General features: G+C 45.2%; 1 protein-coding gene across 1 annotated transcript in view; it reads right to left on the bottom strand.

The window, feature by feature from the left end:
• The window catches only part of LOC311245920 (DENN domain-containing protein 3-like), a 117,409-nt gene that overhangs the window by 5,371 nt on the left and 91,520 nt on the right, over positions 1–20,518 (bottom strand). Inside the window, exons 21-27 of the mRNA XM_084335944.1 lie at positions 18,265–18,435; positions 17,384–17,513; positions 12,767–12,874; positions 11,571–11,710; positions 10,760–10,917; positions 8,206–8,342; positions 4,114–4,226 (exon numbers count right to left, since the gene is read on the bottom strand). Of these exons, the coding sequence (XP_084192070.1) occupies positions 4,114–4,226; positions 8,206–8,342; positions 10,760–10,917; positions 11,571–11,710; positions 12,767–12,874; positions 17,384–17,513; positions 18,265–18,435 (957 nt within the window). The remainder of the gene's footprint in view (positions 1–4,113; positions 4,227–8,205; positions 8,343–10,759; positions 10,918–11,570; positions 11,711–12,766; positions 12,875–17,383; positions 17,514–18,264; positions 18,436–20,518) is intronic.

The following is a 20,518-nucleotide window of genomic DNA, read 5'->3' as shown; positions in this document are numbered from 1 at the left end:
CGAGGGCCTTGAAGGGGATTTGTGCGGCAATGGAGAGCCAGTGCAGGTCCCTAAGAAGTGGGGTGACATGGGCTGACTTCGGTAGGTTTGAGATCTTCTGAATGAGTTGAAGAGGCTTGGTGGCAGTGGCCGGGAGGCCAGCAAGCAGTGCGTTGCAGTAGTCGAGGCTGGAGATGACTGTTGATTGGATGAGGAGTTGGGTGGCTTCTTTTGTCAGGAAGGGGCGGATCCTTCTGACGTTGCTCAGGAGGAATCTGCAGGTTCTGGTTGTCGCTGCGATGTGAGCAGAGAAGTTCAACTGGTCGTCGAGGACAACACCAAGGTTCTTGGCGGTCGGGGACGCAGTCACAGCTGCATTCTCGACTGTGATGGAGAGGTCGGTCAGGGGGGAGGATTTGGCCGGCAGGTGGAGCAATTGTGTTTTGCTTAGGTTCAGTTTGAGGTGGTTGGTCATCATCCAGGCGGAGATGTCGGACAGACAGGCCGAGATCCGCTCAGAGACGTGGATATCTGAGGGAGGGAAGGAGAGGAATAGTTGAGTATCATCGGAATAGCAATAATACGAGAAGGCATGAGACGTGATAATGTTACCCAGAGATTTAGTGTGTAGAGGGAGAAGAGAAGGGGTCCTAGGACCGAGCCCTGGCGGACACCCATCCGCAGGGGGCGGGTGGCCGACAGGGTCCCCTCTCCCGAGAGTAGCAGGATAAGGGACAAAAAGGTTCTTCGGTCCATTCTGCCAGTCGGGGGCCTGTTATTTTTTTCCGGATTCGCCGTTAATGTTGCGTGAACGGTCGCTGTCCCCACGGCCAGGTGCTTATGCTCCGTGCCGTTTTGAAAATAAAAGTCGCTGTGGACCTCCTTTTCCATGTTTATTCCTCTCTCCTCTTCCGTCTGGTTGAGCTTCATCGTAGAGTAGAGGTACGAATCCGTTATCCAAAACATAACGAGGAGAAAATGTGCGCAAAATCTCTTTTGCTTGCTGTATTGGCGAGGGCTCCGGGAGCTCAGGGATTTGCGACCGTTCATGGCTGTGCCCTGTGACATGTTCCCTCAGACCAGTTTCTCTCAGTGGAATTGCTGCAACCCCTCGCCACACATTACCAGGCACGTGCACACATAGAGGCCAAGGGGTGCTTGAGCACCTGCCTTTTTGAGCCTCATCAAAAAAGTGCCCTTTTTGAAAATAAATTTATATAATTTTTTTTTTTTTTTTTTACCGTTACGCATATAGACTGCCCTTCCAACTGAAAAATGTCAGGATAGAATCAAAATATTAGGTAAAGAGAGAGATATGCCCCATATTCCATTGCAGTTTGCACGGCCTCCTCACGAAGAAGTCAAGTCCGATGGGATTTGGGAAACTCAAATACAAATCGGGATTGGAATAAAAATTGCATTTATATTAAACAATACAGAATATACAGCACTTCTTGGGGTCTGTAGGGTAAGCACTTATTCCCTCCCCCCTGAACATTTATGGAGATGTATGGGCCTTTTAAGTCAGTGATAAAAGTGTCTTTCAAGGATAAGTGAGCTCCTGCACTGATTATTATAGTTCAATATTCAATATTTTATCACCAAAACCCCCCAAAAAGCATAAAAAGGGGGCCCCCCGCCCGAAAAGGGCCCTTAAAAATCGTGCTCGCACGCTATGCGCGCTCGGTTAATATACACACACAAGTGTAGTGCCCTTTTCAGCCTTTGAGCACCTGCCCCTCTAAAGTCCTGTGCACGTCCCTGCACATTACAATATCCAACTACTGATCACAGTTGCAAAGTGTTTCCTGGCCAGGACAGGCAGAGAGAGATGCAGTCCCTACTATCCAAAGTGTCTTTTCCCTCCTGGATGATAATAATAATAATAATAATAATAATGCGACAGGGGCGACAGTGGCTCAGAAGGTAGAGCAGTCGTCTGGCAATCCGGAGGTTCCCGGTTCGATTCCCGCTCCTCCCGAGCAGCGTGTCGATGTGTCCTTGAGCAAGACACTTAACCCCTAATTGCTCCTGATGAGCAGGTTGGCACCTTGCATGGTCGCCTCCGCCGTCGGTGTGTGAATGTGTGAGTGAATGGGTAAAATGTGAGTAACAAATTGTAAAGCGCTTTGGATAAAAGCACTATATAAAAAAGCAGCCATTTACCATTTAATGCATTTTATTCATAAGGCGCCTTTCAGGACAAAAAAAAAAAGTCCACAAATCGGTGAATGAAAAAATTATAGGATCAAATGAAAACTACTACTTACTAAAAATGGATGTTTAAAAGTACTAAAAACCGGCGGTTGGGTGGTGCAGCGGACTAAGTGCTTGTCACCAACGCGAGAGACACTGGTATCGAATCCGGCTGTCAGCGTTGCCTCCTGCTTGGGCCGGCCGTCATACTGGCTCAATTGGCAGAGTCAGCGGGAGGGAAGCCGGTGGGTGGCTAATCTGGTCGTTGTAAACAGCGACTCCTACAGGTCGGTCAGGGCGCCTGCACAGCGAGGAAAGGAGATGGTGAGGGTAGTGTGAGCCTCCCACACGTTACACCTCACCAATGAGAGTCCGCGCTGGCAGGTGAAAATAAGTGGCTGGCTGACTCTGCATGTATCGGAGGGGACATGTGATAGTATCTATCAACCCTCCCTAGACCGACCAGTGGGGGGCACATGCGAGCAATGACCAGGAAGGGGATGGGGGAATTGGCATGACGACTAAATTGGGATGGGAGAAAAACACAGAAAAACCAGGAGGAGAAAAAGTGGATACAAAAAAAGTACTAAAAACCAACAAAAAATATCAAACACTAACAAACATTCAGCACAGACAATGGGGATGCTGCAATCTTAATTTTTATTTTTTTCTAAGCTCCGGGGCTCTAGGGGGCCGGGCCAAATGTGGAGGCGGGCCGTAGTTTGGGGACCACTGGTCTAGGAGGTCATTCTGTAAGAGATAAGCAGTAAGTTGGTTGGATACAGCACGTTCAAGTGTTTTAGAAAGGAAGGAGAGAAGAGAGACAGGACGCTAGTTGCCTATGACGGTGGGGTTCATGTTTTTTTTTTTTAATGAGCGGTGTGACTTTTAGGGAGGTGGGGACCACCCCCGAGTTGAGGGAGGAGTTGATAGTTGCAGTTAGGAATGGCACACACACTCACACACACACTTTACTCTACTCTGATTGTGGATGGTGCGAGAGGCTCTGATGTGTAGTTGTGTAGTTGTGTGGAAAACAGCTGTTTATTAACTTCTTTTCAATTTCTGTGAGAATGACAATGAAAGCTCTAGACGTCTTGGTCCAGACAGGGTTAGGATTAGTAATGAAAGTTCTAGACTAGGGATGCACCGATCCGACTTTTTCAGTCCCGATACCGATACCTAGCTTTGGGTATCGGCCGATACCGAGTACCGATCCAATTATCTGAATAATATTAAAAAATTTTATCTAACCCTAACTAACCTTACTGTCATGCACTAATAAACTAACCTACACTGTAGCACTCAACACTTTGATGAACATTGTTACTCAACTGATAGAGTTGTGCCCTTCCTGATGACTTGTCGTAAAATCCGATATATATTTATTTTTTTACCGATACCGATCCAGCTATTTTAGTGATATCGGATCGTGCATCCCTACTCTAGACATCTTGGTCCCGACAGGTGGAACATTAACTACTGCTGGAGCAGAGATCTGATTGGCTGATGTGGATGTCGGGTGAATTATTCTAAAAGTTATCTTTTATTATTTAGTTGTTTTAGTCAACATAAATTAAGAGACATAAATTAATTTCGCCATGGTTTTTGTAAAGTACATTTTGTGTCGTCTGTTGTAGCCAACGACATTGCATTAATTATTTAGTCATGTTAGTGTCACATGATCTACATTAACGTGACGTCACGTCTCGTTGTTGTCAGGGGAAAAAGCTTTGTTGACGACCATATTTAGTCATCATTTTTGTTGACAAAATGAACACCGCCTCCTGGAAGAGGGTCAAGCTGAAGGAACTGACGTGTTACCTCCTGGAAGAGGGTGAAGCTGAAGGAACTGATGTGTTACCTCCTGGAAGAGGGTGAAGGAACTGATGTGTTACCTCCTGGAAGAGGGTGAAGCTGAAGGAACTGATGTGTTACCTCCTGGAAGAGGACGAAGCTGCTGAAGCTGCTGCCCAGGAGGTCGTCAGGAAACAGCAACTTCCTCTGTGGCGTCCCGCTCCTCCTCAGCTCCACGATGCGGTCGCTACAACCTGCAGGAAACACACGTCTTTCTTTAAAATGGGCCAGTTCACACAAAATACATAAAACATATAAGTGCTATCTATCCATCCAGATAATTTCTGTGTGATTTGCTGAGGTTTGGAGATATGGGCTGTAGAGATATGGACTGTAGAGATATGGGCTGTAGAGATATGGACTGTAGCGATATGGGCTGCAGAGATATGGACTGTAGCGATATGGGCTGTAGAGATATGGACTGTAGCGATATGGGCTGCAGAGATGCTGCCATCAGCCCAGTACAGTGAAAAACATCTAATTTAGGAATCATGACACAGTTCCTCAAGATAATCCACAGACCTTTATTTATGGCGACTGTGTTTCTCCTGATGAACAGAGAGCTCTACAACACAAGGCTCCACAACACAAGGCTCATAGAGTGTGTGTATGTGTGTGTATGTGTGTGTGTATATGTGTGCATGTGTGTGTGTGTGCGTGTGTGTGTGTTCTTTGTTTAAAAAATGCTGTTTCCGTGTGAATTTGGTCATTGCATGGGGCGGAATTAAATTTGCATACGAATCAAGACATGTTTTAATTGGCAAGCTTGAGTGGAGAGAGTGGGAGAGCGACGCCCATAAACAACACACATGGCCTCTGTTGATAAACTTTCCATCGGATTTAAGCCCTATTTTCTGAAAATGTACCTCATTATTACTACTTAGGACTGTGTGTATGTGTAACTAGGAGGGATATGAGGACTGTGTGTATGTGTACCTAAGAGGGATATGAGGACTGTGTGTATGTGTACCTAAGAGGGATATGAGGACTGTGTGTATGTAACTAGGGGGGATATGAGGACTGTGTGTGTGTAACTAGGAGGGATATGAGGACTGTGTGTAACTAGGGGGGATATGAGGACTGTGTGTATGTGTAACTAGGAGGGATATGAGGACTGTGTGTATGTGTACCTAAGAGGGATATGAGGACTGTGTGTATGTAACTAGGGGGGATATGAGGACTGTGTGTATGTGTACCTAAGAGGGATATGAGGACTGTGTGTATGTGTACCTAAGAGGGATATGAGGACTGTGTGTGTGTAACTAGGGGGGATATGAGGACTGTGTGTGTGTAACTAGGAGGGATATGAGGACTGTGTGTATGTGTACCTAAGAGGGATATGAGGACTGTGTGTATGTGTAACTAGGAGGGATATGAGGACTGTGTGTATGTGTACCTAAGAGGGATATGAGGACTGTGTGTATGTAACTAGGGGGGATATGAGGACTGTGTGTGTGTAACTAGGAGGGATATGAGGACTGTGTGTATGTGTACCTAAGAGGGATATGAGGACTGTGTGTGTATGTAACTAGGGGGGATATGAGGACTGTGTGTATGTGTAACTAGGAGGGATATGAGGACTGTGTGTATGTGTAACTAGGAGGGATATGAGGGCTGTGTGTAACTAGGAGGGATATGAGGGCTAGGGCTGCAACGATTAGTCGACATAATCGACGACGTCGATTATAAAAAATCGTTGACGAGAAATTGTTGCGTCGATTAGTCATATGTGACCTATCTTTGTGAGAGTGGCTTCTCAGGGTTCCAGACAACATCATAACATGCTGATCCCATAGCAAATTTTGGACATTGAAAACATTGTTCCCCTGCAGGAGATGATCAGACTAGACACACAATACATTACACACGCACTCCTCTCACTCACACACAGCGATCAGAGTAAGACACACACATACACACTCCTCTCACTCACACACAGCGATCAGAGTAAGACACACACACATACACACTCCTCTCACTCACACACAGCGATCAGAGTAAGACACACACATACACACTCCTCTCACTCACACACAGCGATCAGAGTAAGACACACACACATACACAAATTACACAGTACACACCTCTCACTCACACAGCGATCAGAGTAAGACACACACACAAATTACACAGTACACACACTCCTCTCACTCACACAGCGATCAGAGTAAGACACACACACATACACACACACACACACACGGACTCCTCTCACACACAGCAAACAAAAGTTATTTAAAGTACACTTCCACTTTAATTTGTATTATTTAATTTATTTATCTTGTTATGAGTGATTGCTGTATTGTTCTTCAAATACATTTTCATTTAAAGTGGCTTAAAGATCCAAATTCAAATGTTTCATGAGTCATTATTTTAATTTGCTATGGGATCATCATGTTATGATGTTGTTGTTTGGTCCTGACAAGAGTCTCAAAGTCTGGGGTGATGGTAGACAAGCAACTCTGAGGTCATGCTCAATGTCCAATCTGTTCCTCTGCTCCGTCTTCAGCTGGACCAGAGCTGAGAAGCCACTTTCACAAAGATAGGTAATTAAAAAAAAAAAAAAAAAAAATCGTTTTTTTGTTGTTGTTTACATTGGTTTTCGATTAGTCGACTAATCGAAAAAATAATCGGCAGATTAGTCGACTACCAAATTAGTCATTAGTTGCAGCCCTAATGAGGGCTGTGTGTAACTAGGAGGGATATGAGGACTGTGTGTAACTAGGGGGGATATGAGGACTGTGTGTAACTAGGAGGGATATGAGGGCTGTGTGTGTGTAACTAGGAGGGATATGAGGACTGTGTGTAACTAGGGGGGATATGAGGGCTGTGTGTGTGTAACTAGGAGGGATATGAGGACTGTGTGTAACTAGGGGGGATATGAGGACTGTGTGTATGTGTAAATAGGAGGGGTATGAGGACTGTGTGTATGTGTAACTAGGAGGGATATGAGGACTGTGTGTAACTAGGAGGGATATGATGACTGTGTAATTAGGAGGGATATGAGGACTGTGTGTAGCTAGGAGGGATATGATGACTGTGTGTATGTGTAACTAGGAGGGATATGATGACTGTGTAATTAGGAGGGATATGAGGACTGTGTGTAACTAGGAGGGATATGAGGACTGTGTGTAACTAGGAGGGATATGAGGACTGTGTGTAACTAGGAGGGATATGAGGGCTGTGTGTAACTAGGAGGGATATGAGGACTGTGTGTAACTAGGAGGGATATGAGGACTGTGTGTATGTGTAACTAGGGGGGATATGAGGACTGTGTGTAACTAGGAGGGATATGAGGACTGTGTGTAACTAGGGGGGATATGAGGACTGTGTGTAACTAGGAGGGATATGAGGACTGTGTGTATGTGTAGCTAGGAGAGATATGGGGACTGTGTGTAACTAGGAGGGATATGAGGACTGTGTGTGTGTGTGTGTAACTAGGAGGGATATGAGGACTATGTGTAACTAGGAGGGATATGAGGACTGTGTGTAACTAGGAGGGATATGAGGACTGTGTGTATGTGTAGCTAGGAGAGATATGGGGACTGTGTGTAACTAGGAGGGATATGAGGACTGTGTGTGTGTGTGTGTAACTAGGAGGGATATGAGGACTATGTGTAACTAGGAGGGATATGAGGACTGTGTGTAACTAGGAGGGATATGAGGACTGTGTGTACGTGTAACTAGGAGGGATATGAGGACTGTGTGTATGTGTAACTAGGAGGGATATGAGGACTATGTGTAACTAGGAGGGATATGAGGACTGTGTGTATGTGTAACTAGGAGGGATATGAGGACTGTGTGTATGTGTAACTAGGAGGGATATGAGGACTGTGTGTAACTAGGAGCTTGTTGTGACAGCACTTAATTATGTTAATGATATTCAGGTGAGTCGAGTGGCTGGGGGTATTGTTCACGCCCAGCCCAAACTGGCAGACGTGTTAAATATTGGCCTCCCTTTGAGAGCAGTTTACTCTGATTCAATGTTCTAATCTAGAAAAATTACTGTTTTACAAGATTACAAATTAGCACACCTTCTTCAAACATTCTCAGATTTCAATGTATAACACATTATGTAATTTCACAATCTGGAAAATGGAAATGGAGACATGTTTGTGCCACATTTTCATTGTGTATGTATGTGTATGTGTGTGTGTGTGTGTGTGTACCTACAGCACCACAGCGTTCCGTTGTGTATCTGAATGGAGGAGAGGTGATGACAGCTGAGCTGAATCTGTCTCTTCATCTTCAGGCTGGAAGCGTCCCAGAGCAGGATGCAGCCGTCAGCACTACAGGAGAACACCTGCTGACTGACAGGTCCACTAATGAGCACACCTGCTGACTGACAGGTCCACTAATGAGCACACCTGGTGACCGACAGGTCCACTAATGAGCACACCTGGTGACTGACAGGTCCACTAATGAGCACACCTGGTGACTGACAGGTCCACTAATGAGCACACCTGCTGACTGACAGGTCCACTAATGAGCACACCTGGTGACTGACAGGTCCACTAATGAGCACACCTGCTGACTGACAGGTCCACTAATGAGCACACCTGCTGACTGACAGGTCCACTAATGAGCACACCTGCTGACTGACAGGTCCACTAATGAGCACACCTGCTGACTGACAGGTCCACTAATGAGCACACCTGGTGACTGACAGGTCCACTAATGAGAACACCTGCTGACTGACAGGTCCACTAATGAGCACACCTGCTGACTGACAGGTCCACTAATGAGCACACCTGCTGACCGACAGGTCCACTAATGAGCACACCTGGTGACTGACAGGTCCACTAATGAGCACACCTGGTGACTGACAGGTCCACTAATGAGCACACCTGGTGACCGACAGGTCCACTAATGAGCACACCTGCTGACTGACAGGTCCACTAATGAGCACACCTGCTGACTGACAGGTCCACTAATGAGCACACCTGCTGACTGACAGGTCCACTAATGAGCACACCTGGTGACTGACAGGTCCACTAATGAGCACACCTGCTGACTGACAGGTCCACTAATGAGCACACCTGCTGACTGACAGGTCCACTAATGAGCACACCTGCTGACTGACAGGTCCACTAATGAGCACACCTGGTGACTGACAGGTTCACTAATGAGCACACCTGGTGACTGACAGGTTCACTAATGAGCACACCTGGTGACTGACAGGTTCACTAATGAGCACACCTGGTGACTGACAGGTCCACTAATGACCTGGTGACTGACAAGAGTAGTGGTATTTCCTGAGTGAACCTGTGTTGTTCTGTCTCCTCTCTACCTGTGTTGTTCTGTCTCATGAACCTGGTCTCTACCTGTGTTGTTCTGTCTCCTGAACCTGGTCTCTACCTGTGTTGTTCTGTCTCATGAACCTGGTCTCTACCTGTGTTGCTCTCTGTCTCCTGAACCTGGTCTGTACCTGTGTTGTTCTCTCTACCTGTGTTGCTCTCTGTCTCCTGAACCTGGTCTCTACCTGTGTTGTTCTCTGTCTCCTGAACCTGGTCTCTACCTGTGTTGTTCTGTCTCCTGAACCTGGTCTCTACCTGTGTTGTTCTCTGGTCTCCTGAACCTGGTCTCTACCTGTGTTGTTCTCTGTCTCCTGAACCTGGTCTCTACCTGTGTTGTTCTCTGTCTCCTGAACCTGGTCTCTACCTGTGTTGTTGTTCTGTCTCCTGAACCTGGTCTCTACCTGTGTTGTTCTCCGTCTCCTGAACCTGGTCTCTACCTGTGTTGTTGTTCTCTGTCTCCTGAACCTGGTCTCTACCTGTGTTGTTCTCCGTCTCCTGAACCTGGTCTCTACCTGTGTTGTTCTGTCTCCTGAACCTGGTCTCTACCTGTGTTGTTCTCCGTCTCCTGAACCTGGTCTCTACCTGTGTTGTTCTCCGTCTCCTGAACCTGGTCTCTACCTGTGTTGTTGTTCTCTGTCTCCTGAACCTGGTCTCTACCTGTGTTGTTGTTCTCTGTCTCCTGAACCTGGTCTCTACCTGTGTTGTTGTTCTCCGTCTCCTGAACCTGGTCTCTACCTGTGTTGTTCTCTGTCTCCTGAACCTGGTCTCTACCTGTGTTGTTGTTCTCTGTCTCCTGAACCTGGTCTCTACCTGTGTTGTTGTTCTCTGTCTCCTGAACCTGGTCTCTACCTGTGTTGTTCTCTGGTCTCCTGAACCTGGTCTCTACCTGTGTTGTTCTCTGTCTCCTGAACCTGGTCTCTACCTGTGTTGTTCTCTGTCTCCTGAACCTGGTCTCTACCTGTGTTGTTCTCTGTCTCCTGAACCTGGTCTCTACCTGTGTTGTTCTCTGTCTCCTGAACCTGGTCTCTACCTGTGTTGTTCTCTGTCTCCTGAACCTGGTCTCTACCTGTGTTGTTCTCTGTCTCCTGAACCTGGTCTCTACCTGTGTTGTTGTTCTCTGTCTCCTGAACCTGGTCTCTACCTGTGTTGTTCTGTCTCCTGAACCTGGTCTCTACCTGTGTTGTTCTCTGTCTCCTGAACCTGGTCTCTACCTGTGTTGTTCTCTGTCTCCTGAACCTGGTCTCTACCTGTGTTGTTCTGTGTCTCCTGAACCTGGTCTCTACCTGTGTTGTTGTTCTCCGTCTCCTGAACCTGGTCTCTACCTGTGTTGTTCTCTGTCTCCTGAACCTGGTCTCTACCTGTGTTGTTCTCCGTCTCCTGAACCTGGTCTCTACCTGTGTTGTTCTCCGTCTCCTGAACCTGGTCTCTACCTGTGTTGTTCTCGGTCGTCCTGACTGAACCCGGTGACTTCCTGTCGGTGCTCAGTCAGCTGTTTGTTGCAGGACATGCTGCGAGTGTCGATGATGTAGATCACAGAGTCCTGGGAGCCAATCCACACCTGCTGCTGCGCCAGTCCCAGCATGCAATTCTACCACAGAAGAAGAAGGAGGTGGAAGAGAACGAGAGCAACCACAGAAGAAGAAGGAGGTGGAAGAGAACGAGAGCAACCACAGAAGAAGAAGAAGGAGGTGGAAGAGAACGAGAGCAACCACAGAAGAAGAAGGAGGAGGTGGAAGAGAACGAGAGCAACCACAGAAGAAGAAGAAGGAGGTGGAAGAGAACGAGAGCAACCACAGAAGAAGAAGAAGGAGGTGGAAGAGAACGAGAGCAACCACAGAAGAAGAAGAAGAAGAAGAAGAAGAAGAAGAAGAAGAAGAAGAAGAAGAAGAAGAAGAAGAAGAAGAAGAAGAAGAAGAAGAAGAAGAAGAAGAAGAAGAAGAAGAAGAAGAAGAAGAAGAAGAAGAAGAAGAAGAAGGAGGTGGAAGAGAACGAGAGCAACCACAGAAGAAGAAGAAGGAGGTGGAAGAGAACGAGAGCAACCACAGAAGAAGAAGAAGAAGAAGAAGGAGGTGGAAGAGAACGAGAGCAACCACAGAAGAAGAAGAAGGAGGTGGAAGAGAACGAGAGCAACCACAGAAGAAGAAGAAGGAGGTGGAAGAGGAAGAGGAGAGGGAAGGAGATACATTCTTCTTTTTCTCAATCAATCAATCAATTGTCTTGTTTTCTGTTGTCTGTTCTCACCAGCTGAGAAGATCCAACCTGGATGGAGCTCTGCAACATGGACCAGCTGGCCGCATCAAACACCACCACGCGGCCCCCACTCAGAGACACCCACAGCTTAGGGTTCCCATCCCCATCGGGGTCACTGCAGCCACACTGACCTGGGGGGGGGGGGGGGGGGAGAGAGAGGGGGGGAGAGAGAGAGAGAGAGAGGGGGGGGGGAGAGAGAGAGAGAGTTTTAATACGAGGACTGAGGACTAACAATAATGACTTCTGGTTTTACGTGACTTTTGAGGCTATAAAAAGTCCCATTGAAAAGGTCTACAGTAACAGGACAGCGACAGGTGTGTACATGACAGTAACAGGTGTGTACAGGACAGTAACAGGACAGTAACAGGTGTGTACAGGACAGTAGGACAGTAACAGGTGTGTACAGGACAGTAACAGGACAGTAACAGGTGTGTACAGGACAGTAGGACAGTAACAGGTGTGTACAGGACAGTAACAGGTGTGTACAGAACAGTAACAGGACAGTAACAGGTGTGTACAGGACAGTAACAGGTGTGTACATGACAGTAACAGGTGTGTACATGACAGTAACAGGTGTGTACATGACAGTAACAGGTGTGTACAGGACAGTAACAGGTGTGTACATGACAGTAACAGGACAGTAACAGGTGTGTACATGACAGTAACAGGTGTGTACATGACAGTAACAGGTGTGTACATGACAGTAACAGGTGTGTACATGACAGTAACAGGTGTGTACAGGACAGTAACAGGTGTGTACAGGACAGTAACAGGTGTGTACATGACAGTACACAGTAACAGGTGTGTACATGACAGTAACAGGTGTGTACATGACAGTAACAGGTGTGTACAGGACAGTAACAGGTGTGTACAGGACAGTAACAGGTGTGTACAGGACAGTAACAGGACAGTAACAGGACAGTAACAGGTGTGTACATGACAGTAACAGGTGTGTACAGGACAGTAACAGGTGTGTACAGGACAGTAACAGGTGTGTACAGGACAGTAACAGGTGTGTACAGGACAGTAACAGGTGTGTACATGACAGTAACAGGTGTGTACAGGACAGTAACAGGTGTGTACATGACAGTAACAGGTGTGTACATGACAGTAACAGGTGTGTACATGACAGTAACAGGTGTGTACAGGACAGTAACAGGTGTGTACAGGACAGTAACAGGTCCTACCAGGTGTGTACAGCAGTACATGTACAGTTTGGGGCACAGCCTGGTCCAGCGAAGGGTTAATCTTGTGTTTTAGAGTCTCAGAGGTCGTCTTAGGAACCATCATGGGCACTGAGGGAGAAGACACAGATGCGCACACACACACACACACACACACACACACACACACACACACACACACACACACACACACACACACACACACACTTTTATATATTTACTTGTATTCACATTTAGACAAAGATTCCTGAACACAAACAATAATAGATGCACAACCCTTGGAATCTCAAAACAACAGATGTATCTGGTCTATGGACACAGGCAGCAGCGTCTGCTCCAAATGTGGCAACAATCATCACAGATATAGAGCATAATTATGACAAGTATTACAGATATAGAGCATCATTATGACAAGTATTACAGATATAGAGCATCATTATGACAAGTATTACAGATATAGAGCATCATTATGACAAGTATTACAGATATAGAGCATCATTATGACAAGTATTACATATATAGAGCATCATTATGACAAGTATTACAGATATAGAGCATCATTATGACAAGTATTACAGATATAGAGCATCATTATGACAAGTATTACAGATATAGAGCATCATTCTGCCGCCAACGACGAAGACAAAGAAGATGATATTCAGTTCACATGTTCTCTATATTAACACTGCAGTGATAGAGATGTAATAATAATAATAATATATTCAGTATTGTATGTTCTATACCAGGGGTCAGCAACCTTTTTGACATGGAGTGCCTGTTTGAAATATAGTTGTAACTAGTGTGCCTCAACAATATTCCATGCATTGTAAAAAAAAAATCTCATAATCAGGTATTTTTAATGATAATTTTTACATTATTACATCATTATTGTTATTGTTATTATTAACAATATTATTATGATGGTTGTATCAACCCTAAATCTGAGTTGGGGAGGGGGAATGCAATGCAGACAAACAGCTGCATACAGTGCGACCATTTCACTCACATTTGCCCATTCATTTTTGGACACATCACACACCGTCAATGTGTGTACTGTACATGTGCTGTCATAGCTCCACCTACAGGCCTAATGGAGAACACCAGGATGTGAATGGAGGGTGAATGTGAGGTATATCGTGTAAATAAGTTTTGATTGATCGCAAGACTACACTGTAAAAAAAAAATAACAATAATAAGTTACCAGAACTAAAAAATATTGAGTTCAGTTACTGTGCATTAAGGTTTTCAGTTTTCAATCCATAATAAGTTAACAGAAAAATAAGTACACAACCACATTATTTCAACCTAATAAAACTATGTTTATTGTCATTGTTTTAAGAACACAAGTTGATTTAGTAATACTCACATTTTGAGTAAAAAAAAAGGCTTTTAACATGTGCAATGTTCAATGAAATAGAAAAATAAATAATAAAATGTGTTGATTAATCCCACTGGTCACAATGGTGACCGTAATAATGTTTTTGTTATAAGGCTCTGCAAATGTTACTGAATGATGTAGCAATGTATTTCCAGCTAAATTAAAATAATAAACAAATAAAGGGTCTCAATTAAATATGTGGTAGTAAAAAGAACCTGTGTGAGGATTTCAACAAGATAAATGCGACAACAGTGCAAAATATTTCACTATAATATTTCAACGCAAAAAAAAAAAAAAAAATTATATATATATATTTTTTTATGCTGCCCCCTGTGCCTATGAAAATGCCCCTGCGTGCCTATGCAGGCATGTGTGCCTAGGGTTGCCTACCCCTGTTCTATACTAACACTGCAGTGGTATAGATGTAATAATAATAATAATAATAATAATAATAATAATATTAAACATGCTGGCAGAGTACATGCATCCATGTTGTCGTGAACATTTTAATTAAAGGGGCTATGCGTTATAAATGTCATTTTTCAGTCTCTAGCATTGTATTATAGTAATAGGAGTTCGTATCAATGTGTTTTTGGGCCTAAATACTATATTGACGAATTCCTCAGCTACAGCCCATCCCCTGTTTGCCTCTAGTAAATCAGGTCATGTTGATTTGACGACCTGGTGCACGTCACAGGGCGCTGTTTATAGCGCACGGTGATGTGATTGGCTCTGTGGTTTTAGTAATGCCCGCCTCCATTCTTCGACAGACAGACCGGCGTTAGCTCTCGGGACTCGGGAGCGATCGCTAGCTAGTTAGCACCAGCCGGGGCCGGCGTTAGCAACCGGGGGCGTCGCGGAGCATTCAGCCTGCTGGCTACCTAGATCCACTTCAACCAGCGTCGCGGAGCATTCAGCCTGCTGGCTACACAGCTTGTCGGTGTGCTAATAGCCTCTGCAAGCTAACGGTAGCTGGCTCCAGGCTATTAGCACATCGACAAGCTGCTGGAGCTCCCGACGCTCGGCTGGTTGAAGTGGATCTAGGAATGCTCCGCGACGCTCCCGGTTGCTATCATGTGCAGGTCCTCTTCTCAGACCTGTGTACTGCACATACATCATGCAAGCTACACATCGCTGCATGTTGATCAATGGTGGCCCACTCGGTGCATCACAGTGGGCTACTATTGTGCTAACAACAACCGCGGTGTCCGGCTTGTCGGCCGGCATGAGTGCTCGATTTAAAATGGTTCTCTCCTCTTTGTATACCTTTGTCCTCACAAGTATTCTGCCAGGGAACTTATGGATACGACAATAGTAGTAGTTATAAGGTGATTGATCATTGTACATATTGTGTATACACCGTTAGAAGCTAACGTAGCTTAGCTTGGTAGCTATTGTGCTAACAACATACCCCGACGTCTAGCTTGTTAGCCGGCATGAATGCCCGATTTAAAATGGTTCTCTCCTCTTCGTATACCTTTTTCCTCACAATTATTCTGCCAGGGAACTTATGGACACGACAATAGTAGTAGTTATAAGGTGTTTGAGCTTGTAACGTTAGTTAGCTCATAGCTCTCGTGTACCACGATAGCTATGAGCTAACTAACGTTACAAGCTCAAACACCTTATAACTACTACTATTGTCGTGTCCATAAGTTCCCTGGCAGAATACTTGTGAGGACAAAGGTATACAAAGAGGAGAGAACCATTTTAAATCGGGTATTCATGCCGGCTAACAAGCTAGACGTCGCAGCATGTTGTTAGCACAATAGTAGCCCACTGTGATGCACCGAGTGGGCTACTATTGATCAACATGCAGCGACATGTAGCTTGCATGGTGCAGTGCTTTGCCCCACAGGTCTGAGAAGAGGACCTGTGGTACCCTTGACTGAGATTTCATAATCAAAACTGTTAGATCAACCCTGAAAACTGAAAATATCTGTGGTAATAGTTCATAACATGGACTCTCAGAGTGATGGAACCTATGTTAGCTTCTAACGGTGTATACACAATATGTACAACGACACAATGATTTACATTATTACAAATATGGTAACGTGGTTGTGGCTTTTACAAATAGTGGTAACATATATATATATATAGATAGACAGTACTGCTACATCTCTATATTTATGACATACCATATTTGTATGTAACCTGAAACCTAAGGGGGGACCCTGATGTAAACAAGACGAAAGTCTTTCTCTGGTCTGCATCCCCTTAACAATTGTGTGTATTGAGCTGTACTGTATTGTACCCATTCTACAATCTGTTAATAAAGTTTTCAATCAATCAATCAATCAATCAATAAGACCTCCACCTGGATGGAATGACGGGGAGATGGGCGGAGCTATTTGGTGGGTGGCTGTCACTCAAAGTGTGGGTGGAGCCAAGCCAATAATAGCCTGCTTTCATGAGGCTGAAAAATGCTGGTTTTGAGTACAAGATTAGAAATATAAAACAATGATTATTTTTGGAATAAAAATTACACATGTGTTACATAGACTCACAGGAAGTGTGTAAAGTTGCCCAAATAGTGCTAGGAATAGCACTGCATGACACCTTTAAATAAAGAAATTCCCTATCCATAGTCGCCGTGGGAAGAGACCAAATAAAAAATGTAATCTGTGCACGGAGACCAGCAACAATTTTTTCTAACAGAAACCCATTGGGGGGTGCGTCAGCTAGGTCGGGAGGTGACAGGGGGTGCACGGCCAAAAAGGTTTGGGAACCGCTGTTCTATACTAACACTGCAGTGGTAGAGATGTAATAATAATAATAATAATAATAATAATACCGGTAATAATAATAATAATAATAATAATAATAATAATAATAATAATAATAATAATAATAATAATATATTCAGTATTGTATGTTCTATACTAACACTGCAGTGGTAGAGATGTAATAATAATAATAATAATAATAATAATAATAATAATAATAATAATAATAATAATAATAATAATAATAATAATAATAATAATAATAATAATAATAATAATATATTCAGTATTGTATGTTCTATACTAACACTGCAGTGGTAGAGATGTAATAATAATAATAATAATAATAATAATAATAATAATAATAATAATAATAATAATAATAATATATTCAGTATTGTATGTTCTATACTAACACTGCAGTGGTAGAGATGTAATAATAATAATAATAATAATAATAATATATTTGATTTGGAACAAAACAAGACGTAGATGTTGACCTGAGCTCCATACCTTGCTGTCTGGCTCGGTGGAAGTAGGCCAGCTTAGAAGCAGCATAGATGGACCTCTCGGTCTGGAGACAGCCCACCACAGCATCCATCAGCAGCACGTTGGTTAGAGCCTGGGTCATGTACTGGGGGTCCTAGAGGTCACAACATGGGTCATGTACTGGGGGTCCTAGAGGTCACAACATGGGTCATGTACTGGGGGTCCTGGAGGTCACAACATGGGTCATGTACTGGGGGTCCTGGAGGTCACAACATGGGTCATGTACTGGGGGTCCTAGAGGTCACAACATGGGTCATGTACTGGGGGTCCTAGAGGTCACAACATGGGTCATGTACTGGGGGTCACAACATGGGTCATGTACTGGGGGTCCTAGAGGTCACAACATGGGTCATGTACTGGGGGTCCTGGAGGTCACAACATGGGTCATGTACTGGGGGTCCTAGAGGTCACAACATGGGTCATGTACTGGGGGTCACAACATGGGTCATGTACTGGGGGTCCTAGAGGTCACAACATGGGTCATGTACTGGGGGTCCTGGAGGTCACAACATGGGTCATGTACTGGGGGTCCTGGAGGTCACAACATGGGTCACATACTGGGGGTCCTAGAGGTCACAACATGGGTCATGTACTGGGGGTCCTAGAGGTCACAACATGGGTCATGCACTGGGGGTCCTGGAGGTCACAACATGGGTCATGTACTGGGGGTCCTAGTCAGTATGTATATGTATTATTTACTAGTTTATTTTACAAGTAGTATTTATCAGCATGTCCGGGTGTTTTAGCCCAGGACACCAACTTCCCCTCAATGTTTCTTTGCAATATAATCACAATGTGATATTTACAACAATGACAGAATAATACACAAGCAGCCTCGTCTGTACCTTGTGTTCGTCGGCCATCTTGCGTCCAGCCCACATCTCCTTGACGATGATGTTCCAGAGGTCCGTCTCCGTCTTCAGGTTGGCCTCAAACACCTCAGACCTGCTGGAGGACTGGATACGCAGGGAGGGGATACGGAACAAGAGGAACGGAGCGGAGGAGACCCTGACCTCCTGGAGGAGGGAGAGAGAGAGAGAGAGAGACCGTTACCTCCTGGAGGGAGAGAGAGAGAGAGACCTTTACCTCCTGGAGGGAGAGAGAGAGAGAGAGACCGTTACCTCCTGGAGGGAGAGAGAGAGAGAGACCTTTACCTCCTGGAGGGAGAGAGAGAGAGACCTTTACCTCCTGGAGGGAGAGAGAGAGAGACCGTTACCTCCTGGAGGAGGGAGAGAGAGAGAGAGAGAGAGAGACCGTTACCTCCTGGAGGGAGAGAGAGAGAGAGACCTTTACCTCCTGGAGGGGGAGAGAGAGAGAGAGAGACCATTACCTCCTGGAGGGAGAGAGATAGAGAGACCTTTACCTCCTGGAGGGAGAGAGAGAGAGACCTTTACCTCCTGGAGGGAGAGAGAGAGAGACCGTTACCTCCTGGAGGGAGAGAGAGAGAGAGACCTTTACCTCCTGGAGGGAGAGAGAGAGAGACCTTTACCTCCTGGAGGGAGAGAGAGAGAGACCGTTACCTCCTGGAGGGAGAGAGAGAGAGACTTTTACCTCCTGGAGGGAGAGAGAGAGAGGCCGTTACCTCCTGGAGGGAGAGAGAGAGAGAGACCTTTACCTCCTGGAGGGAGAGAGAGAGAGACCTTTACCTACTGGAGGGAGAGAGAGAGAGAGACCTTTACCTCCTGGAGAGAGAGAGAGAGACCTTTACCTCCTGTAGGGAGAGAGAGAGAGACCTTTACCTCCTGGAGGGAGAGAGAGAGAGACCGTTACCTCCTGGAGGGAGAGAGAGATACCTTTACCTCCTGGAGGGAGAGAGAGAGAGAGAGACCTTTACCTCCTGGAGGGAGAGAGAGAGAGACCGTTACCTCCTGGAGGGAGAGAGAGAGACCTTTACCTCCTGGAGGGAGAGAGAGAGAGAGACCGTTACCTCCTGGAGGGAGAGAGAGAGAGATCTTTACCTCCTGGAGGGAGAGAGAGAGAGAGAGAGACCTTTACCTCCTGGAGGGAGAGAGAGAGAGACCTTTACCTCATGGAGGGAGAGAGAGAGAGAGACCTTTACCTCCTGGAGGGAGAGAGAGAGAGAGACCTTTACCTCATGGAGGGAGATAGAGAGAGAGACCGTTACCTCCTGGAGGGAGAGAGAGAGAGACCGTTACCTCCTGGAGGGAGAGAGAGAGAGAGACCTTTACCTCCTTGAGAGAGAAACCTTTACATCCTGGAGAGAGAGAGAGAGAGAGAGAGAGAGAGAGACCTTTACCTCCTGGAGAGAGAAACCTTTACCTCCTGGAGGGAGGGAGAGAGAGAGACCTTTACCTCCTGGAGGGAAAGAGAGAGAGAGACCTTTACCTCCTGGAGGGGGGGGGAGAGAGAGAGAGAGAGAGAGAGAGAGAGAGAGAGAGAGAGAGAGAGAGAGAGAGAGAGAAAAAGCCTTTGACTCAATTTGGCACAAAGGTCTTTTCTTCAAAATTCTAGAAAGTGGTGTTGGAGGAAATACATATGATTTGATCAAATCCATGTACACAAAAAACAGATGTGCTGTTAGAATTGGAAATAAAAGAACAAATTTCTTCACCCAGGGTCGCGGAGTCCGCCAGGGGTGCAATTTAAGTCCAACATTGTTCAATATATATATAAATGAATTAGCAAAGTTATTAGAACTTTCTACTGCACCCGGTCTGACTCTGCACGATACCAATGTAAAATTACTGATGTACGCAGATGATCTGGTTCTGCTGTCAGCCACTAAAGAGGGTCTACAACAGAACCTAGACATCCTCCACCAGTTCTGTCAGACATGGTCTCTGAACGTAAACATGAAGAAGACTAAAGTCATGATCTTTCAAAGGAGACACGAGTCTCAGAGTTCACATAATACATTTAAATTAGGCACACACATATTAGAAAACACAAAAAGCTACCCATATTTGGGATTGAAAATAAATCATAATGGAAACTTCAATATGGCTGTGAATGAATTGAAGGAGAAGGGAAGAAGGGCTTTTTATGCCATCAAAAGGAAAATTCCAATTGACATCCCAATTAGGACCTGGCTCAAAATTCTAAATTCCGTAATAAATCCAATAATATTATATGGCAGTG

This window comes from Notolepis coatsorum (genome assembly GCF_963971535.1).
Source record: "Notolepis coatsorum genome assembly, chromosome: 19".
NCBI classification, from domain to species: Eukaryota; Metazoa; Chordata; class Actinopteri; order Aulopiformes; family Paralepididae; genus Notolepis; species Notolepis coatsorum.
This window is presented reverse-complemented; position numbering and strand designations above follow the sequence as displayed.